Below are 17,536 nucleotides of genomic sequence, written 5' to 3' on the forward strand. Positions count from 1 at the left end.
CATTGTGTAGCAAGATGTCATTGCTTCCATGACACTAATTTGGCTTTCATACTCTCTCTCTTTCCCTCTCCTCTTGCTATAGGGTTCCCTGTGTCTTGCTTTCACATTGGAAACAAATAAGTATATTAGTTGTATTGTTATTGCCTGTGTGGGCTTCTTTCGGGTGTAGAAAATAGTTATCTCACTGGGCAAAAGGTTTCTTGACTCCCTCCAACCCTGAAATCCTGTGAAGATTATAAAAAAGATGATTTTTTTTTTCTTTATGAGAGCAGAGGACTAACCACAATGAGATACGATATATTCCCTTCATTTTCAGGTAAAGACAAATTTGCTTGGACTTTAAAAATCACATCTGATTTAGAGCTGATTTTCTTACTTTATGTGTTCATTGCAAAGTGACTGCAGTCTGGATATGACAAGAGAGACCCAAGTGTCTGAGTCTGCAGAGACATGCTTTTCTATACCACTCCTGTTTAGCTAAGGAGCTCATTACATGGAGAAAAATTAGCACAGACATGGACATTGTTTGTGTGACAACTGGCTCCAGGCTAGTCTAGCTCAAGGAAATGTAAGGAAACAAACACATATGTTTTCAAAATACCCCCAGTAGGTTTGCTTTGACTAAAACTATTCAGTGCTAGACTGTAAAAGACAATATTGCCTGTTACGCTGTGTCAGATGATGTGTACATATTATTCCACTGTATTTCCCTGTTTGTCTTAGGCTGCATGATGTCTCAGAGCTGATTATTCAATTACAGTAAACATTGGATCCCAAATTCTGGTATAACTATTTTCCTTCTATCTGATATCAGCCATAATGAGAATGATGATAAAGATTTTTATTAATCAGTATTTACCATTTTATATATAATAATATAATATATATAGTGTTTTTTTTGTGTGTGTGTGTGTGATTATTCAATTACAGTAAACATTGGATCCCAAATTCTGGTATAACTATTTTCCTTCTATCTGATATCAGCCATAATGAGAATGATGATAAAGATTTGTATTAATCAGTATTTACCATTTTATATATAATAATATAATATATATAGTGTTTTGTAGCATGACTCAGTTACAGTTATTATCTTCTTCATCTAATAAATGAGCAAACTGATGTACAGAATGACAAAATGGTGTATAATGGATCCTCATAAGAAAGGCTGAGATTTACACCTTGATGTCCCAGACACAAGTCAATGTATTTATACTTTCATATTATATATGGCACTAAATGACTAAAGTTAACTTATTATAGTAACTATAATAGTAAGATGGGGGAGAGTACAATTCTGTATCTGGGTATATTTTCCTTCTGTGTTCTATAAGGGCTTGACCTACATTTTTACCAAAGATAAGAACAGCACAGTGAGAAGACTGATAGAACTCCAGAGTCTACCAATTCATTCTGTAAAGAACATGCTTTATTTTTTGTGTCTGACTTTTGAAAAGGCGTACAGCAAAACATCACCTTCATCTTTTGTCTTCATCACATTCTTTACTACCCATAGGGAACCAATGTTAATAGTTTCTATATATCCTTTAAGAGTTACTTTAGGCATATAGAAGCAAACATAAATATTTGTTTTTATTCCCTCTCCTCCTTTTTATGCAGAAAATGGCATATTTTACCTTCTCTTCTGTTCATTTTTTTCTTTCATTTGATAATACCTTTAAAAATCTTTCCGTATTAACACAATTTTCTTCACACTTTTTATAACTTCATCATATTGTCTTATATGAATGTATCCTATAATATATATCCCTAGTCCTTTATTGAGAGATGTTTGCGGTTTTTTTCCAGAAATTTTTGCTATCCAAAAATAAGGCTGCAAAGAACACTTTATAGATATGTCATTTTGTATATATGCAAAAATTTCTTTAGTATAATTTCACAGAAGTGAAAATATGGATCAAAGGATAGATCATTTTTCATTTTGATAGGCTTTGCCAATTATTTTCCATAAGCGAGGCAAATAAGGTTTTAAAAATTCTACATGATTATACTCATCTTCACATATCCTTGGCAAAGTGCCTGGCATAAAAGCATTCAATAAAATACTTATTTTAGGATTATTTCATTACTCTTTACTTAACAATTTTTTCTTCTGAAAAATATTAGTCTCACTACTCAGTTATATTTGTTGAGACCAAAATTATGTGAATACAGGAAGAGAGACCCAAAAAAATACCCATGTTGAGTCATTAAAGAAAGTATTATTTTTGAGAGGACAAGTGGGACTGGAAGAGTCAGACTGCATCACAGGGAGCGGAGGTTGAGTGTAGGGAAAATTGTCATAGAATCCTAGGCGACTCCCCTCCAGAGTCATCTATTCCTGCCAGTGGGGTCACTGGAGGTGACTGACGTTGGCACAACCTTCTCTGTCGAAGTACATTTGAGCAGTGGTTCTCTTAGTACAGCCTCCACACCACCAGCAGCACCCAAGAACTTGTTAGAAATGCAAATTCTCAGGTCCCACCCTGGTCCAGCTGAATAAAAAACTCTGGGTAGAGTCCCAGAAATCTATGTTTTAACACATACTTTAGGTGATTCTGACGGGCATTGAAATTTGAGAGTCATTGAGCTAAAGAGTCTATGAACTTACTAGAACAGATGACAATCAATCTTTAAGCTAAGGTTGGGCCTATAAGTAGTAACACCTGTTTGGGGAAGGAAGCAGAAAATGAGGTGAGAAGACTGAAAGAGTGTATCTCCATGAGTCAGCTAAAATTTATTGTCAGAGCATTGGAAGAAGGCTATATTGTTTTTTATTGACATGTGCTCTAGGAAGAGAAAAAAGGTTTAATTTAAAAATGTACAGATTCCTAAAGGCTTTGAACTTTATAGTGCTTGTTTGGGAAAACTGTTCCTCTGAAAGTGGCTGTCTTCATTTATATAATTAAATCTGAGTAAGATTATAGAAGATGGGGCCTAGACCACTTTTTCTCCACCTAAGGAGAAAAGCTTACCAGAGTTCAAGAGTAAGTTTTCTGGAAGGCAGTTAGGCATACAGGCAACTGCATAAACTATATCCTTTGTGACCAGCTTTCCAGAGGAGCTGCTGGAATATACTAACTAATCATAAGCGCGAAGTGGGCTAAGTCTGCTCTAAACTAGGTATTTTCTCCTTTCCACACAGCCGGGGGCCATTGAGACTGCCATGGAAGACTTGAAAGGTCACGTAGCTGAGACTTCTGGAGAGACCATTCAAGGCTTCTGGCTCTTGACAAAGTGAGTAGTTACAGCTAAGTGAAGGGCCGTGGAAATACAGCGTTTGCCTTGACATCACTGTAACAGAATAGGAGATGGACCTGTGGTAGAATTTCTCCGGTTGCTACATAAGATAAATGATTGAATTACCAGGTTAGTCACATTTCCCAGCACTCCGTGGCTGATGATACAACCAGATATGACTCCTATACCTGTTTTCTAGGCTGGTCCCCTCACTCAACCATCACTACGTCTACCTTAGGTCAGGCCTGTATCTCCACTCTCAAAGACTGTTATATTGGCTTCCTAATTCTCTCATTCTAATCTCTCTTATTTAAAAGCACTCCCCCTATAAACACATTGAACTACTAATCATCTCATTCTAGGTGTCATGGAGAGAAAGTCTGGGAAAGAATATAGATAAAATCAACATATATACTTTGAATTTGATCTTATATACAATCATGAACAGAAAAACCAGGGAAATCATGAAGATAGCTAAGTCAGGTACATTTCCAGAGTTAGGATAAAAACCAAGTCGAACATTCAAGCCCTTATTGCTTCAATAACTGCCTGCATTCCCCCCAAAGATTATCTTATCCATAAGAGCTTTGCTTGCAAATACCACCACAAAGATGGTTACCTTTCTAGCCTTCTCAGAAATTCTGTTGTTTGTGTGACCATCTCTTTACCCGCCAAGTAAATATTAGTAATACCATGGTCTTTATAATAAGTAAAATATCCCTATAATAAGAGAAAAGACAATTTTTTTTTTTTACTACTGAAGCCTTAATATTAAATAGATAATTTGATTAGACTACCCAGTTCAGATACTTGATTAATTCAGTAAGTTCTGTTTTCTGGCCTGGTAACTTGATCACAAAAGGGTTCAGCAGAGAAGCTCTGTGATTCCTATACCTTGAGTAAATAATCATTAATCTTTAACTGCTGGGCAGGATGTCTTGTTAGACTAAGTTTCAGGAGGGCAACACTTGAATGTTTTACCATCCAGGCCAGCAGAACAAATTTTTCAATCAATGGAAAGTAGAACCTTTATCACCTGTGAGTTCATCTGATTGCTCACCATTTTATACTATTGTTTCAAATAAATAAAAATGAACTCTTAGACACCAACTTATCTGTCAATTTTGGGTTTTTGTTTCTTCATGCATAAAATGGAGATAATAGTATGTATCTGAAGAATTCTTGAGGACCAAATGAGATAACATTGGTAAATTAGCAAAATGCCTAGCACATGGACTTTCAATAGCTGTTAGTGCCCCTCTTCGTTCACAAGTGATAACTATTAGTAAGAGGCTCTTTCTTTGTAGCATCTTCCTTCATTTCTATACTATCCATCTCTGTCATTTCTGGGTTACCTCTAATGAAAAGAAAACTCTGTAATTCAGGCTTTTTCCTAATTCACTTTTACCAACATGCATTTCATTTCCCACTCCCCACTTCCCATCCATTATGACATTTGACTTCTGCAAATGAATAGTCTGCCTTGATTAGAATAGGTGTCAACATAGATTTTGGAGATCCCATCAGTAGCAAACACTTAACTAATCTGTTTCTACACTGCATCTCCCTTACAAGAAAGAATACACAAATGCGGTATTTCTAAATCTAGTCAAGGCTGTTGTTGAGTTCTCAGATAATAGAACTGGTAATTTCTTTAATCTTGCACATTTTAATTGGTTTTATTTATATAGAAATATGCTTTTTTTGTTTGCTTGATTATTTTTATTCAGTGATTATAAAGATGTGTAGACATAAATTGTCCAAAGCTAAGTCAGACTGCATGAACTATATTGAAGCTTAGCACTACAATTCTGCCTGCTTGATTTAACATCAACTACAATGATTGGTAACACCAGTAGTTTTCAGAAAAGTACGAACAGCTGTCCCCCAAAGACCCAAACTTTGAACCCAGCTTGAACCTAATAGGAAGCTCAAAAGTTGGTAAAGCCTATCTAGAAACTCATTTTACATTTCTCTTTTGTTTTGTGGTACCTATTTAAATTAACTACAACAATGAGGGATGAGTCCTGCATACATGCAATTTCTTACTATCATATTTGCTTGTTTGCTTGCAGACTTTCTTCCTTTGCACTTTGGAACCCATCCATCCCCTTTAAATCGTAGTTCCTTGGTGTTCTTTTTGGTCTTCTCTCTGCCAAAATCCTTTACCTCCTCTTACCCATTAAAACCTACTTTCAGGAAAAGTTCTGATTTCAGTCATTTCTGCCATGGTGAGAATTTGACAGTTTATTTTCTTTGCTTGTTAAAAACCTCATCGTGGGTTCCGAGATGCATTATGCAATGGAAAGCGCTGCTAGTTGTAAAGACGATGGTTCAGGCATCTGGTCCAAATAAATGAGGTTTCTAGTCTAGCCACTGTTACTTTTCAAGCAGAAAAATAAGAAAAAATAATTGTCAAAAAGAGGAGCATTCATGGAGGATTTAAATGGCCTTTCATATTTAAGCCTTTTTGTTTGTTTGAAAATTCTAGCACACCAAGGCAGGGAAAGGCAAAAACGACAACAATGAGAACACATAAACAAAAATCCCAACTCCCCCAACAGCAACCACAAAACAAAAAAACTAAAGAAAATAAACAAACATGCAGGCCCAGAAAGGTAAGAGCTTGCAATTACTCCTGGCTTCTTGCTTCCCATTTATTTAGTTCTTATGAATTATAGGAGCTGTAATATGGACCAACTGCCCTAGCCTCACCAACCACACAAGATTCTCTCTTTTTTTTTTTGAGACGGAGTCTCGCTCTGTCACCCAGGCTGGAGTGCAGTGGCGCAATCTCAGCTCACTGCAAGCTCTGCCTCCCGGGGTTCACACCATTCTCCTGCCTCAGCCTCCTGAGTAGCTGGGACTACAGGCACCCGCCACCATACCCGGCTAATTTTTTGTGTTTTTTTTTAGTAGGGACGGGATTTCACCCTGTTGGCCAGGGTGGCCTCGATCTCCTGACCTCGTGATCCACCCGCCTCGGCCTCCCAAAGTGCTAGGATTACAGGCGTGAGCCATCGCACCCGGCCGAGATTCTCTTTTATGTATGACAAAAATGACTGAGCTTCATGCACATTAACTTTTAGCTCATTCCATGGAGATGGGACACTCCTGGCTGCTTATCTAGCAACGGGGCTGCCTGTCTAGCATGCCTGGCTTTAGAACAAGGATTCCCATTTCAGAATGATGAGAGTAAAAGCGCTTTTACTGTGTATAGCACATTACAAATGATTTTCACATCTGTGAACTTACGTTAGCTTCACGACAACTTCGTTGGTTTTATGATTCCTATTTTATAAATAAGAAATGTGGGCTGGAGAACATGAAGTGCCCAAATGAAGAACATATAAGTGACAGAGCAAGGAAAATAGACTGCACTCCTGCATTGGTCTTGAGGCTGATTGGGTTCTAATTCTTTCCAAAGATGCAGGTGTGAGTTGATTGATGAACTCAGCTCAGTCTTTAGTTATATTTGATCAAACTCCTAGAAATAGTTTGATGTAGGAGGGCAAGGTGGGAATTGTCAAGAGAAGAGACTGGAGAAGAGCCTAAGGGCCTTTGCATCATGTTAAAGAACTTAGATTCTATCCCATACGTGATGGGGAGGCACTGAAGGGTTGAGAAAATGCTATCAATTTCCATTTTATAAAGATCACTATTGGCCCTCAACCTTTCATCTAAAATTGTTGGGACTAGATGTGAATGAGAAATGAGAATTTTTCAGATTTTAGAAGAATAAAACAATGCGTATGTTGTTTATTTTACTAACATTAAGTTGGTAAAGCCATTTTCCAAGGAGTAGTACTCAAATTAATTCAGGTAAGCTGCTTTGTGATTCTCTAAATTGATGTGGGCACATTATTCAGTAAAATCAGAAAAATAAGTTTGCAGGCACTTGGGAAGAGAAGACAAAGAAAATAAACAGAGAGTCCAAGAGGGGCACTGGAGAGATGCAGCCCTAAACCTCAGCTAGATCCCAGTTTAGCTGACACCATTAAGAGAATTCTAATGAATCTCCGATTAGGTTTCAGGCCTCCAGGCCAGCTCATCCAGGACTGTTATATACATTTATAAAGACAGGATAGTGTTTATTTCCACCTTGCAGTTTCCTATTACCTTTCTTATTGGCCCTTCTGAAAAAAAAAAAAAAGATTATTTAAAAAAAACTATGTGTATGCTTTTAGAACGGATCCATTAAGCCAGCACCAAGGAGAACATCTTGACACTTTATGGAATTTCAAAAAGTATGATATGATGGCAATAAAGTGGCTCTTCAGCAGAATGTACTTGAGGTGTCTTTGTCTACAATGGTTAAAGAGACAGGAGGAGACAGCGTCTTCCCTCCACACACGTTAGTGTGAAGTGGTGGTGGGCGATTGTTGTTCTTATTCTTCTTATTCCTCATTGAGAGTAGTTGCCTAAGGTATCTAAAAACCGGTAATTCTTGTTCTTCATCTTTATAAAAGATACTTAAAATATGTTTCATTATTCCCCCAACTCCACCTGGTGTCTATCCCAGGGCTTCGGTGTAATTAATATGTGAAATCAGACTGTCCATGTGGAACATATAGACAGTAGAATCAAAGTGAAGTTGAAGAGTCAGCCTGGTGTCATAGAGAAAGCACTGAATTCACAATCAGAAGGTTTGGCTTTGAATCCTGGATCTACTGCTTACTATCAGTAAAGCTGGGTGAACTTGGTTAGGGTTTGTCTTTTTAATTTTTTTAATTGGTGAATTTGTTTTAATATGTCCTTTTTTGTGTTAAGGTTTGCTTTAATATGCCCCTGTTTTAATAGTTTTTCCTCTGTTGTGCAAAGACTCCCCATTTAATAGGTCCTTTAGTTCATTAGATATTTACTATTCTTGAAAGAAGCACAACCACTTTTAATTTTTGATATATATATAATTCCAGCTTATTTTTATGTATTCTTGCCGAAAATTGTTACATATTAATAATGACATTTACTGAGAACTTATAAAATGCACCAAATGTTTTGATGTCCATGCATTTGTCATTATGAATACAAATGCATATAATTATTTTTAACTTTTATTTTAAGTTCAGTGGTACAAGTGCAGGTTTGTTACATAGGTAAACTTGTGTCATGGGGATTTGTTGTACAGGTTATTCAATCACTCAGGTACTAAGCCCAGTACTCATTAATGATTTTTCCTGATCCTTTCTCTCCTCCCACCTTCTACCTTCAGGTAGGCCCCAGTGTGTGTTGTTCCCCTTTATGTGTCCATGTGTTCTCATCATTTAGCTCCCACTTATAAGTGAGAACATGGGGTATTTGGTTTTCTGTTCCTGTATTAGTTTGCTATGGATAATGACCTCCAAATCCAACTCCAACTATGTCCCTGCAAAGGACATGATCTCATTCTTTTTTATGTCTGCATAGTATTCCATGGTGTATATGTACCACATTTTCTTTATCCAGTCTATTATTAATGGACATTTAGGTTGATTCTATCTCTTTGCTATTGTGAAAAGTGCAAATGTATATAACATTTATGATCTTCTCTAATTGGAACTTCTCTCAGTTTTTTCCTTATGTTTTTCCTGATTACCATATAGTTTTTATAAAGTTACTCAATCATTCACCTATTATCAGATAATTACTCTCCAAACTGTCAATGACACACAAATGTAAGGGTTTATTATGATTCTTTCAAAACTGAATATCCAAGTAAGAAATATCTATCAGTGGGGCAGAGTAAGACTTTATGATGGGAAAGATAAATGAAACTATACGAAGCATCCCCATTTATTTTTGGCTATTTCTATAATAATAATATTTCTATAGCACTTCATAGTTTAAAAAGTCTCTTCTTCATTTAGATTAATCTTCACAGTGACAGTCTGAGGTAGGAAACATTACCTTCAGTTTATAAATGGGAGAATCTAGGCTCAGAAGAGTAGCACAGCTCTAAAGTTGCGGAAATAAGGCTCCAACCTGGTATGTTGTCCTCACTTTTGCCATAATAGCCCTTCCACTGTTGTGCAAAGATTCCGCACGTGCCTCAGTATTATATTGTGACCTTCAATGGACAAGGGTTGCCTCTTTCATATTTGGCATTCCCTGAAGAGCATGCTGGATCTCATCTGGCAAAAACTTATTTGCAAAACAGAGAAATGCTGTCTCTTGGATTTGGTGCAGTAAGTGGAAGTGTGAAGGGCATCTATGCTTAATTTAGAAAGATTCTGCAGAAGAAAGGGCTCTATTAGATCTTTAAATAAAAAGAAGGGCAGCCTGGGAGACAAAGGAACATTGAAGAATAGGTGATCAGGGACTGTTTTCCAGGCACAGGGTTGCCTCTTTTAAGTATCCTGGTCCTCAAAGTGACACTGTGTGTGATCGCTTTCACACCTACTATCCTATGCAATTCTCAAACAGACCCATGGGAGAAGGCAGGGAGGGACTATTGGCTTTATTTTACGGATGAAGAAACCTAGAGATTAAATGACCTGCCGAAGGGCAACCACTTATTAAGGGTCACAGGAGGGCTTGACTTCATGACACCTCTCTCCCAGGCTAGTTGTCTTCTCATTACACTGCTCTTGCTGCCTTTTGTGATTTTTTTTTTCATCTCCCAATACAGTGATCACTGCAGTTCAAATTGGTTAAATAATCTTTGTGCCTGTGTCTGTTTTCTTTGTTGATTGTCTTTTGTTTGCAGGGAAGAGGATCAGGGGTTCATTGGGCAGGTTCAGGGACCTTTTCCTCTCCAGATCTTTCTCTGGTTTTTGCTGTTCATTTGACTTTATTTAGTCTTTGACCAGGAACAACAAAAAAGCCAAATGCCTGTAAGGGATGGTGGGCAATGCTGATGGACTAAAGCGAGTCACACGTTTACCTTGTCACAGCCTCATTATGTTATCAGGACTGCGAAACTAATCATATAATAAAAACACTACTACCAATAATTAAAAAGGAAAAAGATTTTAAAAAACTGGAAATCAGAGATTTCTAATCCTTATTAAATCATGAGGAACTGAATGATAAAAGTACTATGGAAACTACCATTTCGAAACTGCATTTTCTACTCAACCCCATGGATTTTTGTACGTGCTCATCTAGTCTAGACCCCTGCTACTCAAAGTGTAGTCCTGAATTCAGCAGCACCAGCATCACCTGGGACCTTGATAGCAATGCTAACCCCTAGTTCTCATCCCAGCCAGGCCTACTGAACACAAATCTGCATTTTCACAGGATCCCCAGTTGATTCCTATGCACATTAAAATTTGAGAAGTATACTGGTCCAGATCACTCTCATGTTCATGCATAAGAATTTCGGTGGGTTCTCACTGCTTCCATATACGTCTGTTACATCCACAAGCCTTTGTATGTCATGACTGAGTTTCTTGCTCCAGCCTTACTTACCATTATGAGCCTTTACAAATTCTATCAGTCAAATTGAACTGCCTGCTGTTTCCCCAAATTTCCGGTGCTATCCCTTGGCCTCATGATTGCACTCACCCCATTTCCTCTGTTTTGTATGCCTCTGCCTTGTTTCTGCTAACCCGGCCTTCTCCTGTCATTCAGGGATACCAAGTCCATAGAGACTTTCCATATTGATTCAACTGGAATAATCTTGTCTCCCTTCTTTGTGCTCACATTATATGACAAAGTGTAGTTCATTGTGCACTTTGTGAAGAAGGCACTCCTTGAGGCAGGGCCTGATTCTGAGTCACTTATATTCAGCATATCTCAGCCTAGTTCCCAGTGATTAGTACAGTGTGTGGCACATGATTGGGCTCAGAACTTACCACACACTTGGCTTAGATTTGGTTCTGATCAAGTAATCCACTGTATGAAGCCCTTGGCTGATACTAGCAGGGTCCATCCGTTGTGTCCTGCCTCCGTGTCCATGGGCCTCCAAGCAACTCAAAGCCCAGTAAGACTTGCCTCTGTCTTTGGGTGAAAGCATTCAGGCTAGAAAGTGCCTCAAATCTATCAAGATGTTAATGACCTGTGGCAGGACTCTGGCAGCAACAAAAGCATCTCTCTTGCCAGAATCCATTTATACTGGGTGGGTGTTTTTGACAACCACTTAATTAAACACATTGCTTTTCTCTATAAATTCACCATGGCAGCAACCTTACCCTGATAGCTAATGGTCTCTGAGTGACCTGCATTATAAGACCGTGAGGGCACTTAGTTGCTACAGTCACAAATGTACTTGGAAGTGTTTATTTTCTCATGACTGCTACCAATTAGGGAGGACTCAGAAAAAGTCAAGAGGTGAAAGGAGTCTAATGCAGCGAAATGCCTAGCTACATCAGTTACAAGCTATCTGGCCATGGTTGTACAAATCTCTTATGTCCTCTGGGCCTCAGTTTTGCGATCTATAAAATAGGGATCTTAAGAGCGTTATTTCAATGATTGCATTACTTAATAATGTACAGTGCTTATAACAGTTTTTTGCCATATGTTATGTCATGTAAGAGTTGGCTTTTAATTACTATTATTAGTAGTAGTATTTATTTATATTCATTCATTCATACATTTATTATTTTTTTACTGAGTTCCCTCTGTAAACCCAACTCTGCCCTAAGTGATGAAAGTACAGTGATAAATAAGACACCGTTTCTCTCCTCAAGGAGCTCTCAGTCTTGTGAGAAAGACAGACATGTAAACAAAGTCACAACAGAGTATGATACATACTTCTATATGGCCCTACAAATGATTCCACGGGAACATAAAACGCACTGTGTATTGTTACATTAGGTAAAGAAGACATCAAGATTTTAAAAGGAGGAGGGATTTCCAAAAGAAATGATGGTATAAAACATTCCTGGAAGGCCAGGCATGGTGGCTTACGCCTGTAATCCCAGCACTTTGGGAGGCCAAAGCGGGTGGATCACGAGGTCAAGAGATTGAGACCATCCTGGCCAACATGGTGAAACCCTGCCTCTACTGAAAATACAAAAACTAGCCAGGCGTGGTGATGTGGCCTGTAGTCCCAGCTACTCAGGAGGCTGAGGCAGGAGAATCGCTTGAACCTGAGAGGCGGAGGTTGCAGTGAACCAAGATCGTGCCACTGCACTCCAGCCTGGCTGTAGAGCGAGACTCCGTCTCAAACAACAACAACAACAACAACAAAAAACAAAAACATTCCCGGAAAAGAGAAGAATACGTGCAGAGTAACAGAGACAGGCTCAGGGAATCACAAACAGTTCAATGTGGCTGGATTATAGTGAGCAAGAGTGAGAGAACTAGAAACAAGCTAGAAAAATAGGAACGAATGAGAACGTAAAGAATTCTGAATGGTAGCCTAAGGAGTTTGGATCATATTCTCTTCTGGAGTCACAAACTGGGGATCCATAGACCATTTCCACTCTGGTCCGTGTTTTTTTTAATTTAATTTTGAATGCCTTCAGAAAGGCTGTGTGCTCCCAGCTTTGCCAACACATTGCCACTGCCCACTGCCTTACACCAGCCCCTCTTTATTCTCTAACATGGTGTGCAATGGTGCATGGGAACCAGCTCTTACCCCTTCATGAGAGCCACCTATAGGTGTCTCTTCCTTTTTCTTTTTTTTTTTTTTTGAGACGGAGTCTCGCTCTGTTGCCCAGGCTGGAGTGCAGTGGCGTGATCTCAGTTCACTGCAAGCTCTGCCTCCCAGGTTCACGCCATTCTCCTGCCTCAGCCTCCCAAGTAGCTGGGACTACAGGCGCCCGCCACCACGCCTGGCTAATTTTCTGTATTTTTAGTAGAGATGGGGTTTCACTCTGTTAGCCAGGATGGTCTCGATCTCCTGACCTCGTGATCCGCCCACCTCGGTCTCCCAAAGTGCTAGGATTACAGGCGTGAGCCATCACGCCCTGCCGTCTCTTCCAACTTCATGTTCAGGAACCTCACCTTGGTGTCTTGGAATCAGTTGCGACAGTTATTTATACCAAGGTAATAAAGTCAGGACATTATTATTATGATTATTTTAGAACTTGTTTAATATTTACAGCACACCATTGCTTTTATATTGCCTTCATGGCCACTATAGGCATTCTATCTTAAGTTACTGAAGGATATCAAATAGGGTGTTGACATTGTTAGAAAGGCTTTAGGCTCTGGAAATAATTGCTCAATAATTTAAACATAGTCTTCATTATTTAGGGGCCTGCCAGCGTGTTTCCTGAAAGCAAACAAACAAGACCTCAGTCTTAATATTGAGGCTATCAACACTTCTAGACCATTTTAACAGCAGTCATACAAACGACTTTTATAGCCTGTTAGGAGCAAACATGCCGCTCGATTTACAAACAGTGCATTGTCTTCTCTCTAAGGGGTTTCCTGGGTTGTGCCAAAATGTCCTGTAGGGAGGGTAGGGTGGGTTTAAGAAGAGCACGTAGAGCAAGAAGGGTGAAGAGAAGGAAGCCTGTGCTTCCAATGGTCTGTTCAGTAGACAGAACTTCACAGTCCAAGAGTTGCTGTGGTTTCTGAAATGCTTTGCCATGTGAATTAATTAAAAATGTAGAGTGCTAAGTAAAGAAAATTAACAGGGACAGAAAAGGATATTATCTAATGATAAAAGAGACAATCCACCAAGAAGATATAGCAATTCTAAATGTGAATGTACCAAGCAATAGAGTTGAAAAATACATAAAATAAAAACTGATAGAACAGAAATGAGAAATAGACAAATCCATAATTATAGTTTGAGACTTCAACACTATTCTCTCAGTAATTGGTATCACCGCTAGACAGAAGATCAGGAAAGATTTAGAAAACTCAACACCATCAATCAGCTGGACCTAATTAATATTTATGGAACACTTCATTCAATAACAGCAGAATGCACATCTTTTTTAAGCATCTACATTACATATGGATGCTGATGCAATATTTTGCTTATGCAAGAGCTACCATATCCTTAGCCACAGAACAAACCTCAACAAATTTGAAAGAATTAAAATCATACAGAGTATGTTCTCTGACTACAATGAGTCAAACTAGAAGTAAATAATAAAAAAAATAGAAAAATGTCCAAACACTCGGAAATTAAACATACTTCTAAATAATTCAGTGGTGAAAGAGGGAATCTCAAAGGAACTAAAAATTATATTAAACTGAATGAAGAAAAAATACGACTTATCAGAATGTGTGGGATGCAGTGAAAACAGTGCTGAAAGTGGAATTTATAGCACTAAAGGAAAAGTGTACATATTAATTGAGGGAAAGTCTCAAATCAACAACCTAAGTCCCTGCTTCAAGGAACTAGAAAAAGAAGAGCAAAGAAACGAAAAGTGAGTAGAAGAAAGTAAATAACTTAGATAAGAATAGCAATCAATGAAAAAATTAAACAAAAAAAACCAAAAGAACTATAGAAAAAATTAACAAAACAAAAAGTTGGCTCTCTGAAAGGATCAATAAAATGGAAAGCATCTAGCAAGGCTGACAAAAAAAAAAAAAAAGAAAAAGAAAAAAGAGGAGACACAAGTTACCAATATCAGGAATGAAACAGGGGATATCACAGCATATCACTACAGATGCTGCAAATGTTAAAGAGACAATAAGGGATTATAGCTAACAATTCTACACATATCAATTTGACAACTCAGATGAAACAAACCAATTTCGCAAAACACACAAACTATTGCTACTCACTCAACATGAAAGAAAAAAAATTGAATAACCCTATAACAATTAGGAAACTGAACAATTAGGAGACTAAAGGCAGGGGGAAGGGAGATCATTGGAGCCCAGGAGTTGGATACTAGCCTAGGCAACAGAGTGAGATCCTGTCTTCACAAAAAAAAAGAAAAAAAAGAAAAAAGCCAAGCAGACAGTAGTTCATGCCTGTGGTCCCAGCTACTCAAGAGGCTAAGGCAGAAGGATTGCCTGAGCCCAGGAGTTTGGGATTGTCTGTCTGTAGCCCGTCCTGTTCTCAGGCCTCAGTTCCATAGCAGGGTAACTGGTGAGCATCTCCCCCGCCTTTCCTACCAGAGTTCCTGGAGGGGGAAGCAGGACTCCTGTACAGGGAGGGCCACGGCAGCTGCCCTTCTGTCCCTGGCACAGGGCTTTGCTCAGTGTGGCAGTTTTAGTTCCTGAACTGAATTTTTCTTCTCTCAAAAGTCACGCTGGTTGCTTTGGAGCTGTCATTTTTTTCCCTCTAGCCTTGAGATTGACGCAATTGTAGCCCTCACTGTGAAGAAGTAAAGAGAAGCTTCTTTATCTGCTGTTTTGATACAAGTTGTTACTACACACTTCTTATACTGTAACTTAAAAAATGCAATCAGTGTAAATTTGTAACCCATCAGCGTTCTTTCAAATGTTGATTTCAGTGAACTTCTTTGTGTGTGTGATTCGTAGAAAAATAAATAAATAATAAATTAAAAACTGTGAAACTATGGTCACGCCACTGGCCTCCAGCCAGAGTGCCAGAGAGACCCTGGCTCTAAAATTAGGAAATTTAATTTATAATTAAAGATTTCCGGCCAGGCACAGTGGCTCATGCTTGTAATCCCAGCACTTTGAAAGGCTGAGGTGGGCAGATTGCCAGAGCTCAGGAGTTCGTGACCAGCCTGGACAACATGGTGAAACCCCTTCTCTACTAAAATACAAAAATCAGCCAGGTGTGGTGGTGGGCGCCTGTAGTCCCAGCTACTCGGGAGGCTGAGGCAGGAGAATCGCTTGAACCTGGGAGGCGGAGGTTGCAGTGAGTCGAGATCGCCCCACTGCACTCCAGCCTGGGCAACAGAGCGAGACTCCATCTCAACAACAACAGCAACAGCAACAACGACGACAGCAACAATTCCTCTAAAAGAAAATTTTAGGCTCAGAATTCTATGAAATATTTACACAAGAATGAACATTAATTTACATTTTTTTCCAGAAAATAAAGCAGAAGGAAATACTCCCAACTTATTCTATGAAGCCAGTATAACCTGATACCAAAACCAAAGACAGTACAAAAATAAAACTATAGATCAGTATTCCTCATAACTATAGATGCAAAAATTCTTAAAATAATAGCAAATATAACAGAGTATTAAAAAAAATTGGTGTAAAGAGAATTATACATCATAACCCAAAGTGGGTATATTCTAGGCATGCAAGGCAGGTTCAATTTGGAAAATCAACCAATATAATCAACCATATTAACAGGTTAAATCAAGTAAATTATATCATCATATCAATTGATGCAGAGAAAGTATTTGACAAAACTCAGCACCCACTCATGATAAAAACAAAAAAGAGGAAAACTTTCCTCTATTTAAAAGAAAAATTTGCATAAAATCTATATATAACATCATGCTGTTGGGAAATGTCTAATGGTTCCCCCCTAAGATTTGGAACAAGGAAAGGGTATTCATTCTCACTACATTGAATACTCTAGTAATTCAATGTAATACTGGAAGTTCTAGCCAGGAAAATAAGGCAAAAATAAAACAAAATGCATACAAATCAGAAAGGAAAAATATTAACTATCTCTATTTGTATATGACATGATAATCTATTTAGAAAATTATAAGGAGTCTACCAAAAAACCTGTCCAGATCTAATAAATTATTTCAGCAAATTTTCAGAATACAAGATCAGCACCATAAGTCAGTTATATTTTTATATACTAGCAATAAAGAAGTAAAAGCTGAAATTAAAAATGCAATAACACTTATAATCATGCAAAATAAAGAAGAATTACTTAGGTACAAATCGCACAAACATGTATAGGACTTGTATACTGAAAGTTACACAATGCTGATAAAAGAAATCACAGAAGATCCAAATAAATGAAGAGGCATACCGGGTTTGTAGACTGGAAGACTCAACATAGTAAAGATGTCCATTATCTTCAAATTTGAAATACAAATCAAACGCAATTCCTATCAAAATCTAAGCAAGATATTTTTGTAGGTATAGACACATTTATTTTAAAATTTGTGTGGAAAGACCAAAAAAAAAAAAAAATAGCTAAAGCAATTCTTAAAAAGAATAAACTTCTCTTAACTGGCAGGCAGTTCCTATTTTCTGTGGTGGAAGTTCAGCCTTTGGCCATAGCTGACTGGACAAAGAGAGGTTAAGTCATTAGACAGCCTGTGACCCAAAGGGAGAGCTTAAAGAAATGATCTGGATGAACAAAATTCTCTATCTTGGGAATCTGAACTGAGAGATACAGAGATACTGCAGTTAGTTTTGAAAGCAGATCTGAAAATTGATGTACAGTCAGGACTAAGTAAATGATTAAAGGTCACAGGCAAGAAGGAAGTAAAGAGGAATGAATATTTATGGTAGCAGAAGGCGCACACCAGTCAGGAGGAAACATGAGGTGTATAGAGAGACACAGGAA

General features: G+C 38.1%; 1 protein-coding gene across 1 annotated transcript in view; it reads left to right on the plus strand.

The window, feature by feature from the left end:
- TPRG1 (tumor protein p63 regulated 1) overlaps window positions 1-17,536 on the plus strand; it is a 383,450-nt gene that overhangs the window by 264,704 nt on the left and 101,210 nt on the right. The window contains exon 14 of the mRNA XM_063603024.1: window positions 3,146-3,237. Coding sequence (XP_063459094.1) covers window positions 3,146-3,237 — 92 coding nt within the window. The remainder of the gene's footprint in view (window positions 1-3,145; window positions 3,238-17,536) is intronic.

This window comes from Pan paniscus, chromosome 2 (genome assembly GCF_029289425.2).
Source record: "Pan paniscus chromosome 2, NHGRI_mPanPan1-v2.0_pri, whole genome shotgun sequence".
Classification (NCBI taxonomy): Eukaryota; Metazoa; Chordata; class Mammalia; order Primates; family Hominidae; genus Pan; species Pan paniscus.